Source organism: Equus asinus, chromosome 7, assembly GCF_041296235.1.
Source record: "Equus asinus isolate D_3611 breed Donkey chromosome 7, EquAss-T2T_v2, whole genome shotgun sequence".
Lineage (NCBI taxonomy): Eukaryota > Metazoa > Chordata > Mammalia > Perissodactyla > Equidae > Equus > Equus asinus.
In genome coordinates, this window is record NC_091796.1 from 109,697,098 (window position 1) to 109,714,520 (window position 17,423).

General features: G+C 59.6%; 2 gene segments (V, D, J or C); both read right to left on the reverse strand.

The window, feature by feature from the left end:
• Positions 1-17,423, reverse strand: part of LOC106827306 (immunoglobulin heavy constant alpha-like) — a 678,397-nt gene that overhangs the window by 79,124 nt on the left and 581,850 nt on the right.
• LOC106846423 (immunoglobulin gamma-1 heavy chain-like) lies at positions 9,081-10,802 on the reverse strand. The segment is given in 4 exon segments: positions 9,081-9,558; positions 9,634-9,960; positions 10,091-10,126; positions 10,413-10,802. Coding segments are annotated over 4 exon segments (786 nt in total).

A 17,423-nucleotide genomic window follows, 5' to 3' on the forward strand; every position in this document is an offset into this window, starting at 1 on the left:
TTTGGGTGCTCGGTACCCCTCCTGGTCCCCATGCTCTCTGCCCCTGGTTATGGTGGTGGGGCTGGTGTGGAGGATGAGCAGTCACTCTTGGGATCATGACAGGGTTTTCAGGCACCAGGCCACTGCTGTCCCCGGATCCCTGTGGGGCGTGGGCCACTTGGCTGGAGAGGGCGTGACCATAAGGTCTGGGTGTTCAAGCCACAGGGCTTTTCAGGATCCACACACACGTCCCCATCTGGCTCTGAAGGACCCATTCTTTCGGGACAAATCCTTTCACATGGGAAAGCTGGTGAGGCTGTGAACTTACCTCGTGCTGAGATGCTGTGACCTGTCGAGTGGGGCTCTGGGGCTGGCTTTCAGGAACAGTCGCCCTGTGGTCACAGAGCAAAGAGATGCTTTGAAGGTGTTCACAGAAGCCCTTCCTCTGGCCCTGTCCCGAACTGGGATGTCAGAGCCGAGGTGTCATGCATCGCTGCAGGTCCTCCCGAGCAGAGATAAGACGCCCGCCCAGCCCGTGACCTGGCAGCCCTCATTCCTCACCTCACCTGACCTGTCTGGACAGCATCTGCCCCACCCCCAGCCTTACCTCCATTCCGCCCCTCACTCCAGGCCGCTGCAGAGGCCACCTCAGAGCCGGATGGCCGCCGTGAGCCTTGGTCCACCAGCTCTCATTCCCGCCGTGGCCCCTCTCTGCTGCTTCCATGGGCACCAGGCCAGCTCAGCCACGCCAGCTCCGCCTAGGAGGTCTGCTTGCGGTAGCACCTCTCCCGATTGCTGTGTGCGTCTGGGTGGATGTAGGAGCGTGACCCCTGCAGGCATTTCAGGGGGACTGACGCTCCCAGGGGCCCGGACACGTATGGACTCGTAAGGGGAGCCGGGGGTGCGGCCAGGAGGAGCCCGTGATGGCTTCCCGAGTCGCCCAGGTTCGGGTCCTGGGGAAGCTCCTGATGTTTGCTCCTGAAGTTCCTGATGAGGCTGCTCCATCCCTCCCAGCGCCGCGCCAAGGACCCCTGGCAGGCCCCTCGCTCCAAATCTCAAGGAAACGCACTGATTCTCTTTGTAGTGTGGTTCAGGGTGCCCTTCTCGGGTGCATGCAGTCCCAGCTGTGTGACAGGTCCACGAGGATGAGGCCGCACGGGCAGGGCCACTGTCTACATCCCTCTTCTGGCACTGGGTCCTGCAATCGCTGGGAGGGAGCTCCCTGCCCACCTGCTACTCTGGGGGTCCTGGGGGCCCTTGATCTCCACTTCTCTGCTAATTTCTGCAGGTGACCCACCTCCCCGCCCTTGCCCAGGTCCGCTTTGTGCTTGATGCTCAGCAGCTTCCCCTTTGTCCCTGTTGTGTCCAGGACTGAAGGCATATTTGGGGTTGATTGTGACTATGATTGTGAGCTATTGTCACAAGACCTCAGGCCCAAACACTGGAAATGAAGACCACACAAATGGGAAAAGCAAAGGCTGAATATTCGCAGCTGCTGCCGCCAAGGAGTCAAGGCGGGAGGGAGTGGGGGCGGCCTTTGCAGCTTTATTCCACGCACATGTGTGAGTTGTTACTGTGTGCTTCTATAGTTACCCATAGACGTGTCTATAATGTATACATGTAAACATATTACATGATATATGTTGATACATTAAAATGTTTTCTATGTATAGAAAGCTTCTTTATAGGAAAAAGGGGCTTCAGAGGCACCTGATGGGGTCTTGGGGAGGTGGGGTGTCCGTGATTGCTGGGAGCGCATTGGGCTCTCTCTGGTCATCCTAAATCCGTAGTGGGGATGAAATCAGAGAAGTCGCAGTCACTGATCAGGCCCGGAGGTTTGGGGTGATGCACGGGTGGCTGTTCACTCCTGGGCTGTCCTGGAGACCGAGGTCTGACATCCTGCAGGTCTGAGCGCAGAGAGCAGGCTGCTGCCCCCCGGTTCCTGGGATGAGGGCTCGGCTGCCTGGGCGGCTGCAGGTGGTGGTCAGGCCTCCGTGCTCGTGAGCAGTCTGGCCTCTGTCCATTCGTGTGTTCAGTCTCTCACCAATAATTGTGGTGTTTTCTGAACAGGTATGTCCATGAGGATCCCCGGGCAGCGTGAATGTCCAGGGCGCCAGGCCCTCCTGGAGCGACTCCTGCAGACGGCTGTATGCACGTGTGGGAAGTGGGGTGGGCAGTGGGTCCTTACTTTTAGTGACCCTCAGGCCACACATACAGTCTGCAGCCCATGGGATGACCACGGCTGCTCCACGGTCCTCATCAGCGCCCAGACCAGACCCGGTCCCGACTGAGCAGGCAGTTGAGGGCATTTGAGTAAGAACGGAAACAAAGGCTTATCTTGTGCCCATATAATACGTAAAAAGGGCTGGCCCGTTGGTATATTGGTTAAGTTTGCATGCTCCGCTTCAGTGACCAGGGGTTAAAAGTTTCAGATCCTGGGTGTGGCCCTACACACCGCTCATCCAGCCATGCTGTCGTGGCGTCCCCAATACAAAATGGAGGAAGACTGGCACAGATGTTAGCTCAGGGCACGTCTTCCTCACAAGAAACAAAACAAAACACAAAAATTAAGGCCCCTCCCTGTAACTGAGATCTTTGCAGCTTTCTGCTGAGATCCTGGGTGTGCTGGGCATGCACGTCACACTCCTGAACCCCAGGCCCTCTGTCCAGCAACAGGTGTAGGGCGACTGCTGCATCCTGACCATTTCTCGGCCTGGTCCACTGTCCCAGGATCTCAGAACAGCCGCTGCCAGGTCCCGCCTTTTGGCCTGAGCAGGTGTGGTCGAGACAGGTAGAGGGAGTCCTCTGGTCTCCAGGCCACGCAGGCCTCTTGGGGTCATGCACTCGGGGAGCTTCACAACGAGAGTCTTGTCCCAGTCCCTCCAGAACCTTCCGTGTTGACCAAAGTCATCCCTGGAGGGGTGGGGTGAACAGTACCCTGAGGGTCCTATCATACCTCACCCCCAAAAGTCCACCTGGAAGAAACAGGAGGATTGTCTGCATCTGAGTCCATGGCCCCCTGAGGAGAGAACATTCTAGAAGCATGGAAGGAGCTCAGGGAAGGGGTACCTGTTCCTGGTGTCCACCCCTGATAACTTCAGTGGGTTGACTTCCTGAACAGGAGGCCCAGTGTGGTCTGCACAGATGGCCGCTCTGGCCTCAGCTCCGAAGGGCCTGACGCTCAGCCTCTGTCCAGGTGGGTACCATGTTCTCATCTTCAGGCTGTGGTGCCCGGCCCCTGGCTGTGCCGTCAACCTGATCCTGCCCAAAACCCCACCGTCCGCAGACTCAGACCTACCGGGTCCTGGCTGCAGGGTATCTGCTTGTCTGGAGGAGTGGCCAGCTGGCCAGCAGGCAGGAGACCCGAGGGCAGTGATGATGAGGCTGAGACCCTGCCTGGCCAAGTCCGCGCAGGGCTGAGGGCTGCCCAGGGCTTGCTGGCTCCCTCAGCAGATGGCTGGATCCTCCTGAGGGGCCTGTACCCGGCCTCCCCTCGCAGGCGCCAGCCTGCCCCCTGGTCCTCCTTCCCATCGGGGAGGGCTGGCTCCTGTCGGGAGGAGGAAGTTTCGCTGCTGCCATCTGAGGTCCTCGGCCTAGAATAGTGCTGGTTCTGATGTCAGGAGGCCATTGGCTCGACGGGCCTCAGACTCCTCGTCTGCCTGCCGTGTAGTGGCTGGAGCTCAAATCCTGGCAGGTGTCCTGACCTCCCAGCTGGTGTTTTGGCGGGGCCCTGTGGGGCTCCCTACACAGGCCGTTATGGGGCTAGCCCAGCACTAGAGCAGAGGTTACAGGCAGGTTTTGGGGTTCCCCTGCTGTGGCTCCCCCTTTTATGCACATCTCCCTGCCTTGCCAGCTGCTCTTGAGATGCAGCCCTGAATCCTGTGACCTGACCCCACTCCGGGATGGTCACAGCGTCAGCCGGGTTCCACTTACACTGTTGCGTGGACGCGGGAGCACCTTCCGACAAAGGTTTCCAGGGGAGATCCTGTCCAGCGTCTGCCTCCTTGGCTGTTCCCCAGCGCCTTCACACCGTTGCCGCTTTGCACAGTTTCCCGAGTTCACGGTTGCGTCTGCAGGGGCTTCGTCTGGTGCAAGCTGCTCCCCGACCTGGGAATCGGAACTGCTTTCTCTCACGTGGTTTTCATTCTCATTCCCTTATAACCAGCGTGGCTCAGCCTCCTTTCCCTCGGTTTCAGGCTATTTGGATGTCTTCCGGGAGACGCCTGTTCAATGCTCTTGGCCATTTCTCTACTGAACTGTGTGGTTTCTGTAATTGATTTGCAGGAGTTCCCTGCATATTCTGGACACGTTGTCAGTTGCATGTTTGTAGAAAATATTGGGACAGACTTTGAAATGGACCAAAGGTGACTTCTGTCTTCAGTGGGAAGCAAGGCACTGTCCCGCCCCCCCCAGGTGATGTGAGTGGTGGGGGCTCCGCCCTTTCCACCCTCTTTGGGCTATTTTACAACTCTGTCCGTTGTAGAGAATCAAGGCCATGGGTATGCTCTTCTTGGAAGGATGGTTGACTCCTCCCTCTCTCAGGAGGACAAATCAGATGCATCTGAAAATGCCTCTATTCACAAGGTCCTTTAGCATTCTTGGTTCCACTACATCCACGAGGTAGTTTGAATTCTACTTAGAGCTGGTTATAAGCCCTTAATTGCTGAGTTCAATGAAGTCTTTGAAATGTGTTCATTGTCTGTCTACATGAGTCTGGTGATCACACCATGATTTACAATCAGTCCTTTAACATGTTTCAAATGTCTTCTCCCACGTGGGCCCACGTATCCTGGGCTCAGGAAGTTCTGTGACAGGGCGGGGGCGCAGGTGACCTGGTGCTGAGGAGCAGAGCGGGGCGAGGCCGGGCACCCCGTTCCTCCAGACTCTGCGTCAGCTGCTCCCTGGGAAAGCCTCCCTCAGTCCCTTTGGTTGTGGGGCCTCTCAGCTCCCGGCACTTTCCCCCTATGCACTCATCATGGTGTCCTCAATTTGCTGTTTGCGGGATGATCTTTTTTGTGTCTGGGGAGTGGACGCAGGGGGAGACTGAGTGGCAGAGGCCGGCACAGACCAGGCCCGGGGTGGTGGGGAGCGTTCTGCTGGGTGCATTATGGAAGACTGAGAGGAGGCCTGGAGCTCAGAGCTAAGAGAAGGGTGTGTAGGAGTTTGCGGGGTGTGTAGAGGGAAGGGACCCCGGGAGAAGGGAACAGCATGAGCAGAGACTCTGGGTGGGAGGCAGCGAGAGGGACCCAGGTAATCGATAGCTGAGCGTGCGGGACAGGGCGCTGTGTGTGTATGTGCTGGGACCGACACCCCTGTTTGGGGCTTAATTGTGTCGTCCAAATTCCAATCTTGAAGCCCTGACCCCAGGACCTCAGAATGTGGCTGTATCTGGAGCTAGGGTCCTTCCAGGGGTAATAAGTTACAACGGGGTCCATAGCGTGGGCCCTGATCCAATAGGATTGGGGTCCTTATAAGAAGAGGGGTCAGGACCCCGACACTCGCAGAGGGAGGACGATGTGAGGACAGGGGGAGAAGAGGCCATCTACATGCCCCAGAGAGAGGCCTCAGGAGAATCCCCTGCTGACGCCCTGATGTGGGGTGTCCCGCCTCCAGAACGTGTGAGGACAAATATCTGGTGTTCAGGCCGCCCACGTGGGTCGTTACAGCCGCCCGTGCTGACTAACACACACCCCACACGCGGTCCTTCCTCTGGCCTGGGTCAGTGCTGGACGCTCCTCCTGCCCGGGCCCAGGCTGGTCCTGCTCCCCATGAGGCCCGTGTACCCCCTCCCTCCTCATCACACCGTTTCCGGGCCGCCCTCCTCACCCAGGGAACCCCGGGGGCTGGAGAGCTGAGGGCAGGAGCGGAGGGAGGGCTGGAAGGTCATGGAGCTGTGAGGGTGTGGAGGGAGCCCCAATGCACGACTCGGCCAGGCTGTGGGTTCCACGAGGCGTCAACATAGGCAGTTATGGAATTTTCAGGGTATTTTATTGTTGTTTTAGAAAAAGAAACTGTAAAGACAATCAATGGGCTGTAGAAACTTCAAGAAGGAGAAAAGCTACCCAAGCTCCCACTGTGGGCTTTCCTTGAGCCGTCTCTCTGTGCAGGGCCCTGGCAGGCAGGTCGGGGCCGCCTCTGCTTCCCGTGGGCAGCTGTGTCCTCCCCGTCCTTGATGCTGATTTGCCCTTTGTTCAGAGACGTGAGGGGGCAATGGTTCCCAGGGCAGTGAGGTCAGGGGTCTGGCTCGGTCCCCCTGCCCGGTTCCCTGAGGCCCCAGCTCTCTCCTTGGTGGTCTCGTCTCTCCTCCCTGCCCCGTGGAGCAACTCGGAATTCCTGTGGAAGGGGACTCGGGCCCCTCCCCAGGAGGCCCTCTGGCCAGATATGGACTCTTCCCAGGTGATGCCACCTCCACCCGCCAGGGGTCCTGCTGCGGCCATGGGCGCAGGCCCTCTTCCAGCAGTCTACTCAGGTGGCTGTCATCTGAGTGACCGTGAGGGGTACACCCGGAAGCTTCCCTGCTGGTGGACGATGGCCCCGAGGCCTCCGGGGCTTGGGGCAGATGCTCCCACTCCAGGATCTGAAACCAGGTGTCTCCTCCCGGCACCCCGCGTCCTGGAGCCCGGCAGAGATGCTGTTTGCATGCTGGCCTGTCCCTGCCCAGACGGCCATGGGAAGGCCGGCCCTCCACATCGTCCATGGTGACCGACATGCCAACCTGGGGCCGTCCTGGTGAGGGATTCTCCGCCCCAATGCTGCAGCGTCCACATGGCCCCATCAACTCTTAATGGCTGCTGTACGTGGGCCCATGGGCCTCCAGTAGCTCTGCTCAGGGTTACAACTGCCGTCTCCTCTGTTCTCCACTGGGCGTCAGGGGGCAGGATGCAGCCTCCGGTGGCTTGAGGCCAGAAGGCGAGGTGCAGGTAGTGGTGGCCATGAGGTCACAGGGCAGTAGGTCAGCATTTGGTGAGGTCAGAAGTAGAGGAGCAGGTCTGCATGGTGGCTGAGCAGCATGAACGGCTGGACGTGGATGCTGTCTACAGTCTGGGGCGGCCCTGGACACCCGCCCAGGTGGAGTGGCCCTAGGCTGCCTGCCCGATCATGTTCCTGTAGTCGGGGACGATCGTCCGCTTCAGCTCCACCACCGAGGAGAAGATCCATTTCACCTGCAGCGGGCGGGCCAGGGGTGAGCGTGGCCTGGACCCAACGCCGGCCTCCGCCAGGGCCTGCCTTCCCTGCACCCGGGCCACCTCACAGTGGGGGGTGACGGGGGGACAGCAAGGGGACATGGTCGGGACAAAGAGGAGACAGAGTAGACAGTGAACAGTGAGGGCACAGTGGGGGGACAGCATGGGGACAGTGAAGGACAGTGTGGAGATAATGTTGGAACAGCCAAGTGTCAATTTGGAGATGGGGGGTATAGTGATGAGGTAGCAAGATGACAGAGTGGCGACATGGTGAGGACAGTGTGGGGACAGCATGGTGACAGAGAAGGGACGATGTGGGGACGGCCTGGCCCACCTTGTAGAGGGTGACGGTGGCGCTGTAGCACACGCTGAGCAGGAAGAGCGTGATGAAGATGGAAATGGTGGTCCACAGCCCGTCCAGCTCCCCGTCCTGGGTCTCGGCACAGTTCTCGTCCAGGGCCATCTCTGCACAGGGAGCGGGTGGTCAGTGCTGTGCCTGCCCGAGGGGGCTAGGCAGGGTCAGTGGGGCCTGCGGGGTGGGGACTCTCTCAGTGGCAGAGTGGGCAGGGCAGGTTGGATCCCTCAGCTGGGCTGGGCCAGAGGGTCCTGAGGTCAGTCTCTGGGCACCAAGCTCAACCCCTCTTTCCTCCAGCTGGGACCCCAAGTCTTGGCCAGTCACCCCTGACCCAGGTCTCAGCCAGGCCAGTGGGGGACCAACCATCTCCTCTACTCTGCCTTCTGCTGGGCCCTCTAGGCAGAAGGCACCCAAGCCCTGCAGGATGGAGGCTCAGGCCCTGCCTCCTCTCTCCTGGGGACCAGGACCCGAGGACGGGAGGGTCAGCAGAGCCTGTGGGCAGCTTGGCCCCTGCCCCGGGGAAGGGCCGAGACAGGATTGGATGTGTCCCTAGTGCCTGAGCCGTGGGAGTGCTGGGGACAGCTGGGTGTGGGCTTTCTGTGTGTTAGGCTGGGGGTATGTGCCCCGGGGAAGCAGAGGGCAAGTTGTCAGAGCTGGTCATGTAGTCAGTGTGAGGACGAGCACTGGGCAGCCCGTGGGTCATGGGAAGGGGTGGGGACCAGCTGGTGTCCAGGCTGAGGGTTTAGGAGAGCGCGCTCCTTGCTCTGTTGGGCATGTGCAGGTTGCCCTTGTGTGAGGATCCAGTGTGTAAGGCCAGCTCTGTGTGTGTGTGTCCTTGTGTGCACTGGTGTGCGGATGTGTGGAGCTGGTGTGTGGGCTGGCACTGCTCAGTGAGAGGGGCTTGTTTTCAATGGCTGTGGGCTCAGTGCCCACATGGCCATCAGGGACGGTCCTCCCTGGGCACTCAAGGCCACCTGCTTCGGCTCCTTGGGGACCTGAAGTGTCCCCTCGAGTGGACAGGCCTGGCCCCAGGCAGGACAAAGTCAGGTAGAGCCCCCTCACCTGAGGGAGGGTGGGGGCCTGATCTTGGAGTGCCCGAGGGCAAAGGAGGGCCTGTCCCCACACCATGGGCCTGCAAGCCTCTTGTGCAGGCCAGAGCCATCAGGCAGAGCTCTTGAGTGACCCAGTGGACAGGGATCCTGGGTACAAGGATGGGCCATGGTCCCAGAGCTCGGGCTCCTACAGAGGAGGGATGCCCTCACGTGCATTTCCCTGATGGCTCTGGAGGGGCTTCTCCTGTTCCCTGGCCACCCTCCAGCCCCGAGCTGCTGCTGGCAGGAGGGCGGCCCAGAGGAGCTGCCGCCTCTGGCGAGGCCCTTGCCCGCTCGGCAGCCCCTCCTGCTCTCCTGGGCGGCCTGCACAGGTTCCCACACCCTGGGTCTGATCCGAATGGGACCCACTCTCCTGTAATAGTGACAATGTGGCCTTGGAGCCTGGCTGCCCCGCTGCCTGCAGGCCTGGCCAAGTGCCAGAGCTCTGCCTCAGAAAGAACCACGACCGCGTCGCAGGGTCCCAGGGCCATGCTGGGTGCTTTATTTCATGCTGGGTGCCCGGGAGGTATGTACACCAGGGTGGGGGCTCAGGTCTCCTTGTGGGACCTGGAGAGCCCACGGGGAGGGAGGGATGGCGTGCTGGTTGCTGGGCGTGTGGCTCATTTACCGGGAGACTTGGAGACGGATTTCTCCGTGTAGTGATTGTGGAGAGCCTCGTGCATCACCGCACACGTGAATGTCGTTCCCTGCTGCCACCTGTTAGTCTCCACAGTGAGCTTGCTGTACAGGAAGTAGGACCCGTCGCCGTCCTGCTGGGCTGGGGTGGTGCTGTACTTGGCCTCCGGCTCTGGCTGCCCGTTGCTCTTCCACTCGATGTCAATGTCAGTTGGGTAGAAGTCCTTGACCAGGCAGGTCACGCTGACCTTGTTCTTGGACAACTCATCCCGGTGTGGGGCCAGGACATACACCTGCGGCTCCCGGGGCTGCCCTGTGGGCACAGAAGTCAGCACAGACCATCCCTCCTGGGTGGTACCCTCCCCGTGCCCATCTGCCCTGCCCTCACCTGTGGGCTTGGAGACGGTCTTCTGGACAGGGGCTGGGAGGGCTTTGTTGTTGACCTTACACTTGAACTCCTTTCCGGACAGCCAGTCGTTGTGCTGGATGGGGAGGATGCTGACCACGCGGTAAGTGCTGTTCTTCTGTTCCTGCTTTGGCTCCGTTGTGGCTGTGTGCGTCTCCACTCCATCCACGTACCAGTTGAACTGGACATCGGGGAAGTCGTGGCCCACGTCCACCACCACACAGGTGACCGTGGGTGTTCGGGAGATCATGAGGACGTCCTTGGGTTTTGGGGGGAAGATGAACACGACAGGCCCAACTGGGAGACATTCTGGGGGGAGACATAGCAATGGGCGGGGTCAGCACTTGGGTGGGCCTCCTCTTGAGCCCTTGTCCCGTATGGGCCACGCCTGTGCTCCAGCCGCCTCCTGGGGGTGGAGGCCGAGGCCCAGCTGACTCACCTGGGCATGTGGGGCAGCCGCCACACTCTTTTATGACTGCAGAGAGAACAGAAAGCTGTCACCGAGGGTGGAGGGAGGCGGCCTTGGGGTGAGCTGACATCAGGGCCAGGTTTTGGGAGCTCTGACACCAGCGTGCCCCCACCGTGACCCGAGGGGCTGGGTCCGGGCTGTCCAGCCTGCCCCTGCTCTGGGCATAGCAGAAACGCCCAGAGGACCCCTCCCTTTGCTCAGGAGGCCTCCCCCGCCGTCCTGGGGTCCAGCCAGGAGGGCAGAGCCTGGCCTGTCTCGCAGGAAATGCCCTCCCTGCAGCCCCTCCTCTCACCGATTTTCTTGTCCACCTTGGTGCTGCTGGCCGGGTGGGCTACGTTGCAGATGTAGGTCTGGCTCTTCAAGCTGCTGGCAGGCACGGTCACCATGCTGCTGAGGGAGTAGAGCCCCGAGGACTGCAGGACGGACGGGAAGGTGTGCACACCGCTGGTCAGCGTGCCTGAGTTCCAGGACACGGTCACCGGCTCTGGGAAGTAGCTGGAGACCAGGCAGCCCAGGGCCACCGTGGAGCCAGATGTGCCCGCAGAGTGCGAGGCCAGCGGGAAGACCTTCGGGGCCGTGGTGGAGGCTGCAGGAGAGGAGGCATGTTACACCAGGGCCTTCCCCTGTGAGGGTCCGGGGAGGGCGTCAGGTGCCCAGGCCTGAGCACTGCTAAGTCCAGCGCCTATGTGCTTCCAGATAGTCTTCAGACTAAATGCCCTGCGTGGCTCCCTGTCCCTCTGGGCTGGTGACTCTGCAGCCACGGGCTCTGGACTGGTCACCCGGTCAGCACAGCATCACCACCTGGATTAGAGTCCCTTCGAGGTCCCTGTCCCCTTGTACTTGCTGAGGCCTCCAATGGGTGGGCAGACTGACCGAGGCCCTGTCTGAGCCCTGACCAGAGACTGCTGCTCCCGGGGGGCTTTTGCTGGTTCGCAAAGCCCTCTGTCCTATCAACTAAGCCTGGCCTGGCCCTGGGTGAGTGACCCCTCCTCAGGTGTGGTGGGCCTCTGCCCCACATGCCTGTGTTAGCTCCCAGCCCTCCGCCCAGCACTCACCACGGCCTGTCTCTGCTCACCAGGCCCCGTGTCTTTTGAGTCAGTTCTGCAGCCACTGCAACATGGGCCCTTCTCTCTGACGCTTCCCTGGTCCCCGTCCCGGCCCTGACACTGTCCTTGCTCTGGAACGTGTCCTTGCCCTGGACCCCATCCCTGTCATGAACCCCATCCCTTCCCTGTCCTGGACCCCGTCCCTTCCCTGGACCCCTTCCCTGTCCTGGACCCCGTCCCTGGGAGTCTCCTTGTCCCCCTCCCTTCCCTTCTCTGTGGGCCCCCAGCCCTGCCTCCTGCATCTGCCTCTGGGCCCCCTCCCGCCTCAGGTCCTCCTGGCCCGGCTTCCTGAGCTCACCTCCGGCCCCTCCCTGCCAGTGCCGCCTGCCCTCCGCCCTCCCTGCTCTTGGGGCTGTCCAGCTCCTTGCTCACTGCAGAGCCCTCCTCCAGCCGTGGTCCTTCCCCAGCACAGCCGGCCCCTGGGCGCAGGTGGGAGCTGTGCACTGCCCTCGGCGTTCCTCTTCTCTAGGTGCCAGCATCCCCAGGCCCCCGTACGGGCTTGGGTGCAGTCTTTACCCACATGTCCGGGCCCGGCCTGTCCCTTCTGACCCTGAGTCCTGTCTGCTCAGCTCCAGAGCCCTGCCAGGCCTCTCCCCAGGCTGGCAGCCCTGGCTCAGGCCCCAAGGTGCCGCTCGCTCTTCCCTCTGCCAGGTCCACTGCCCTGGGTCACCCTACATTGCTTCCACATGTCTACCCCTCCTGTCCCAAGACCTCACAAGCACCAGAACAGGACTGGTGCCCCTGGACACAAGAACTGCATCCCACTGGATCTCCTCAGGGATGCCCCCCTGCACCTTCAGCACCAGAGACATCCCTACCCAGAGTCCCCCATCCATTCCAAGGAGCACCAACCCGGCCACTCCAGCAGCTCACACTCTTGCTCCTGCTCAGCCTCACCTGAGGCCCCTTAGCCACCAGCTCTCCCTGCTCCCTGTGCCTGCTCAGGTCTGACTGCTTGAGGGCTCTGAATAACTCAGGCCCAGTGCCCTTCCTCCCCTAAGAGCCAGGGCAGCCCCCTGCCCCTCCAGCCCTCCCTCCTGCCCCTGCTCGCCTATAGCTGCTCTGCCTGCTCCCCCGGAGCTCCTGGGAAGCCTCCTGCCCCTTCTGCCCTCCCACCTGCCCCTGCTCGCCTATAGCTGCTCTGCCTGCTCCCCCGGAGCTCCTGGGAAGCCTCCTGCCCCTTCTGCCCTCCCACCTGCCCCTGCTCACCTGTAGCTGCCCTGCCTGCTCCCCTGGAGCTCCTTGGCTGCCCCCTGCCCCTCCAGCCCTCCCACCTGCCCCTGCTCACCTGTAGCTGCTCTGCCTGCTCCCCCAGAGTTCCTGGGCAGCCCCCTGCACCTCCTGCACTCCCAACTGCCCTGTTCTCCTGTCGCTGCTGTGTCTGCTTTCCCGGACCTCCTGGGCAACCTCTTGCCTCTTGTGCTCTCCTGACTGCCCTTGCTCACCTGTAGCTGCTCAGCCCCTTGACCCTGGAGCTCCAGGTCGATAGCATCTCTCTGCCCCTCCTGTCGTATGGTCCCCTCTTCACAGCTCAGGTCCCTGAGCTCAGCCCAGGGCTGCCTCTGCCCCTCCTGCATCTCCCAGTGCCCTCAGCCCAGGTTTCCCCTCCATCCTGGCCACACTCCTTTCCCAGCACTGGGCTTTGCCTCCTGGAGCCACAGGTGCCCATCCTTTCTCTGGCCAGCTCTCCCCTGGCAGAGCCCCAGCCTGTCGTGGTCCCCTCCTGGAGGAGCTCCTGGCCCCAGCCGGGCCTTGCCCTCTCCTTGCGCCACACTGCCCTCGGAAGCCCCCTCGGGATTGTGCTCCCTCCATTGCTGGGACGGCCTGCCCTCATCCCCCAGCTCCCTGCCTTGCAGCCCCGGTTTGTGCTCCAGATCAGACCCTCACTGCCTGGCTCCCGATGCCTGCCTGTAGCTGCTGAGCTCCTGCCCAGCCCTGTGCGATCTGAGTTCTGAGCACCGGGAGTCCCCGCTGGCCCCTCAGGCTCTGCTCCTGGCTCACCTGCTGCCCTTGGTCCCAGTCGTAGCCCAGGACCCTGCGACTGTCCCCTTAGGCCCTGCCCTGGAGCTTGAGCCAGCTCCTTGGCCTGGACAGGACCCTTAGGCCACCTAGAGGTCCTTTTCCTACCCTGTCTGAGCCAGCCCCCTCTCTGTGCTCAAACCCATCTGTCCATCTTGGCGTCCGTGCTGCAGCAGCTCAGCTCCTGGCTGGTCCTGCCCTCAGCACAGCTGGCCAAGTGCAGCCCTCAGGCTTCTGGCCTCCAGGCCATCATGTTCCTCGAAGGCTCTGCATCCTCCCACCCAGTTGACGTCCATGGCCTCTGGCGTGTCCAGCCCTGTTGGTATGGTTGCGCCCTGCCGGTGGCTCCCTGAGGCCAGTGTTGGGTTGGCATCGTGGCCTGTGGGCAGCCTGCCCTTCCCCGTGCTGGCTCAGCTGCTCGAGCCCCTCAGAGTCGTCCCTAGGTGTCTAGGCTCTCTGGAGCTCTTGTGACCAGTTTCACGGCCTCCACTCCACTCCCTTCCCCCTGCTCTGTGCGGACCCCACTCACCGAGGGTCGGGGCCGTGGAGGCGGCTCCTGCACAGCCCAGCCTGGGTCTCCGAGGAGCTCCCCCCACGCCCCTGCTCTGGCCCCGGGCACATATCGCTCCTTGCAACCCTGAGCCCTGTCTCTACTGGCCGCTCCTAGGAGTTCATAGCCCGTTCCCAGAGGTGGGAACGCCCTCCCGACAGCCCTGCAAAGACTAAGAACGGGACTGAAACCAGGGGGCACCGCTTGCTTCCTGAAGTTCCCTTTTCTTCTGGGTGGTTTCTGTCTTAGAGAGCCTGGGGGGAGTACAATGTGGCCAAGGCTGCCTCAGGGGTGTGTGTAGGACACAGGTGCCAGGACCCAGGGGAGAGCGCAGGAAGCCTGGGCGCGTGTGTTGTTCTTCACCTTCTGGCTGCCACAGGAGTTGTGCCTGATGGCCCTGCCGCAGGCAGGGGCACCCAGGCCTCTCACCTGAGCCATCTGGTCCCCACGCCCCAGACGAAACCTCCCCCTGCTCCGGTCAGCGTGCAGTGTGGACACAGGCTGACCTGCTCACAGCCCGCAGCCCAGCCCACGGCCTCATCCTGTTCTCCTGCCAGGACAGCCCTCCGAGTAGAAAGCCGTCTTCCTCTGGGTCCCTGCCTCTTCCCTCCGTCCCTCTCTGGCTCCATCTGTGGCCGGATCTCTGACTCAAGGGTGGTAGCACCCAGGGTCTGAGATAAGCTATCCTTCGAGGCACAGCTGTCCTCTGGGGACAGACAGAAGTCTATGTGCAAGGACAGAGTCCACGGTGGTCACTGGGACCCAAAGGTCTCCTCCATCTGAGAGACAGTGTGCTGTCCTTGTCCTCCCGTGTGTGGGCCAGGACCCAGCTGTCTGTGTGTGGGGGACACGGACCCTCAGTGTCTTGCATCTTATAGTGCCGCGACTCACCCAAGGCTTGGTGTGCACCTCTGGGTCATCCTGTCTCTTCCATGTTAGGCCTTGAACTGGGGATCCCTGGGGGCATGGTGGTCCCCACCCTAGAATTGCCAGGGGCCAGGAAAGTGACTAGATGCAAGGGTGGGCATGGCTCTTTCCAAAGGTTAATGGACAGGGGCTTATGCTGTGGCTCCTTAGGTGGGCCGAGAGCAGAGTCCAAGGCTCTAGGAAGTGAACGTTCTAGGAGGTGGCCTTAGATGTAGGAGGGGAGTTGGCCCTCCTGCCCATTGCTGTCTGCAGCACCCTTTGGCCAACGGTGTCCCCAGAGCCACCCACGTCCTCCAATGGTCTCCTCCGGGTCCCTGCACCTCCCCTGCTGGCAGGTCGTCATGCCACTTTCCACAGCTGGGGTTTTTCACAGCAGCGCCCACGTCCAGGTCCCATATCGTGTCTGGTAGTTCATGGGTGTGCTGTCGGCTGCCCCACAGCGGGTGGCTTCTGCAGCTATTCCTAGCAGCTATTCGCTGGTTTGCTCCTGTGTTGGTGGCCTGCAGGCAGCACCAGGCTCTGTGGGCGGGGGTGCTCCTCTCTGCTCCACTCTCATCAGCGAGGGGCTGGAAGGCTCCTCCTGGAGTCCAGTGCCTGGGCTGGGCGGGAGCCCTTGTTCCCCTCTATCTTCCTGATCTTTCCGTGGGGATTCCCCGTGCTGAGTGGTGCCCAGGCCTGACTCCCAGGAGGAGCCCTGTCTCCTTAGGTCCTGCTCTCAGAGACCCAGTGGTGGTCCCTCAGTGGCCCTGTCCCCATGGAGGCCGTCACATGGGTACCCTGGGGTCTGGTGAGGGAAGTGAACCTCTGCATGGGGCAGGGCCAGGTGATGGAGGAGCCTGTGGTCCCGGAATGTTGCTGTGGACACTTTGCAAAATGTCATCGGCCGCAGCCTTGGTGAAGGGAGTGCCGTCTGGTCCCTCCAAGAAAGAATTCGTGATAAACCACTGCACACTCCCTGCTCCTCCAGCTCAGCTCAGCCTCCGTGGTGCCCACGTGGTTCTGCCACCTGTCCCACGTACAACAGGCCACCCTCAGTTCACAACATGGGCAACTGGTCACCAGCTCTGCAAGTTGTTAGCATTGCTGTAGTTGCTTTAGGAGCATGTTCATCTCCATAATTTCTAGTCAGGAACTGTTGATGCAAATAATCCATAGTCAGTGTATAAATCAAAAGTGGGGTGAGTTTATTAAATGAGCCAATCTGAGGACTATATAGCCCGGACAACAACCTTCACAAAAGAAGGGAGCACTTTGAAGAAGTGGGGTGTACAGAGCGGTTCTATACTGTCTTGGAACAAAGCAACATACATCACATTTGACAGGAATATCCCTTTGACTACAGTCACGAGATGCTTTCCTAGCACAGCAAGTTAGTGATCAAAAGATGAGCAGGGTCGGTTAGTAACTAATCCTTAGTTTCTGGGAAGAAATGCTTACCCATAAAGAAATGCCAATGTGGGGGAGGATAATTTTAAGGGCATCATTCTCGCCTTTGGGACATTGTGAATGTTTGCAGCAGATGTACGATGCATGCTTGACAGGCCACATCAGGCCGTTCTAGAAAGACAAGCTCATGCTAAATGAGTTGTAAAACAAATAGATTCCTCCTGTAGCTCAATATATTAACCCTTGTTATTGCTCTTCATTTATTCATTATTTTCCCCCTTTGATCGACAATGTTTTGGTAGAAAGCATTGATGATCTAAATATTGTCCCTCGGTGCCAGGGTGGCTGCGGCCTGTCCTGGTCCATCATGTCCCTCAGTGCTGGGCTTTTATCCCATTATCTTGCCCAGTTTTGTGCACTGGGGGTAAATAGTGGACAAGCATAGAGGTATATATTAACAGGTATAAACAGAGGTATGTATTAATTGTAATTGCATAGGTCATCTTCTTATTGTTTCAAAATGAGACAGCTGATTTTTACCAAAATGTGTAGATCTAAGGTTGAGGAGCTCTAGCAGAAGAGCTTTTGGCTATGAGAGATGAAATGCTTCTGAAAGCTTTTCCAATCGAGTTTTGATTGTTCTATTAGTTAAAATGTTGCATTATTTGGCCAAATGTCGCAAGTAGGTTTCATTATTTGTCTTGCAAAATGACTTACCCAGTCACTGTATAACTTGGTAGGAATTCCCCAAACAAGAACTACCCTTTCCAACAATAATTTATCTACTGTTAAGGCCATTGCTCTTCTGCAAGGAAAAGCCTTAACCCAGTGTGAGATCGCACAGATCATCACTAAGACATTTATATCCTTGAGACGGTGGCATCTGAACAAAGTCCAATGGCCATACCTCCGAGGGTCCCTTAGGAAGGGGAAAGTGGCTTTGTGACCCAGGAAGTGGTTTCTCAGGATTATACTTTGTGTATATTGCACAAGCATAGGCTTTATGAGCCACTGTGGGAGAAAGTTTCTAAAAGTTTTTTTTCCCATGACATCGTGTTTTCCCGTGCTCAATGGCTAATTGATGCTTATTCTGGAGCAGTGGCAATTGTGCTCCAATAGGCACTGTGCATTTTTTATCAGGCCTGAAGCACGTCTGCATGGTCCTGTAAAAAATTCTCTCTTTTTGTTGCCATGTTTGTTTCTTTCCTTCTCTGGTAATTTCTTGAGGCTGTAGAAGGAAATCCTTACTGGGTTAGCTGAGTTAGGAGGAAGTGTGAATTCTCGAGGCTGTACAGGGTGTCCAGCCTGGTAATGT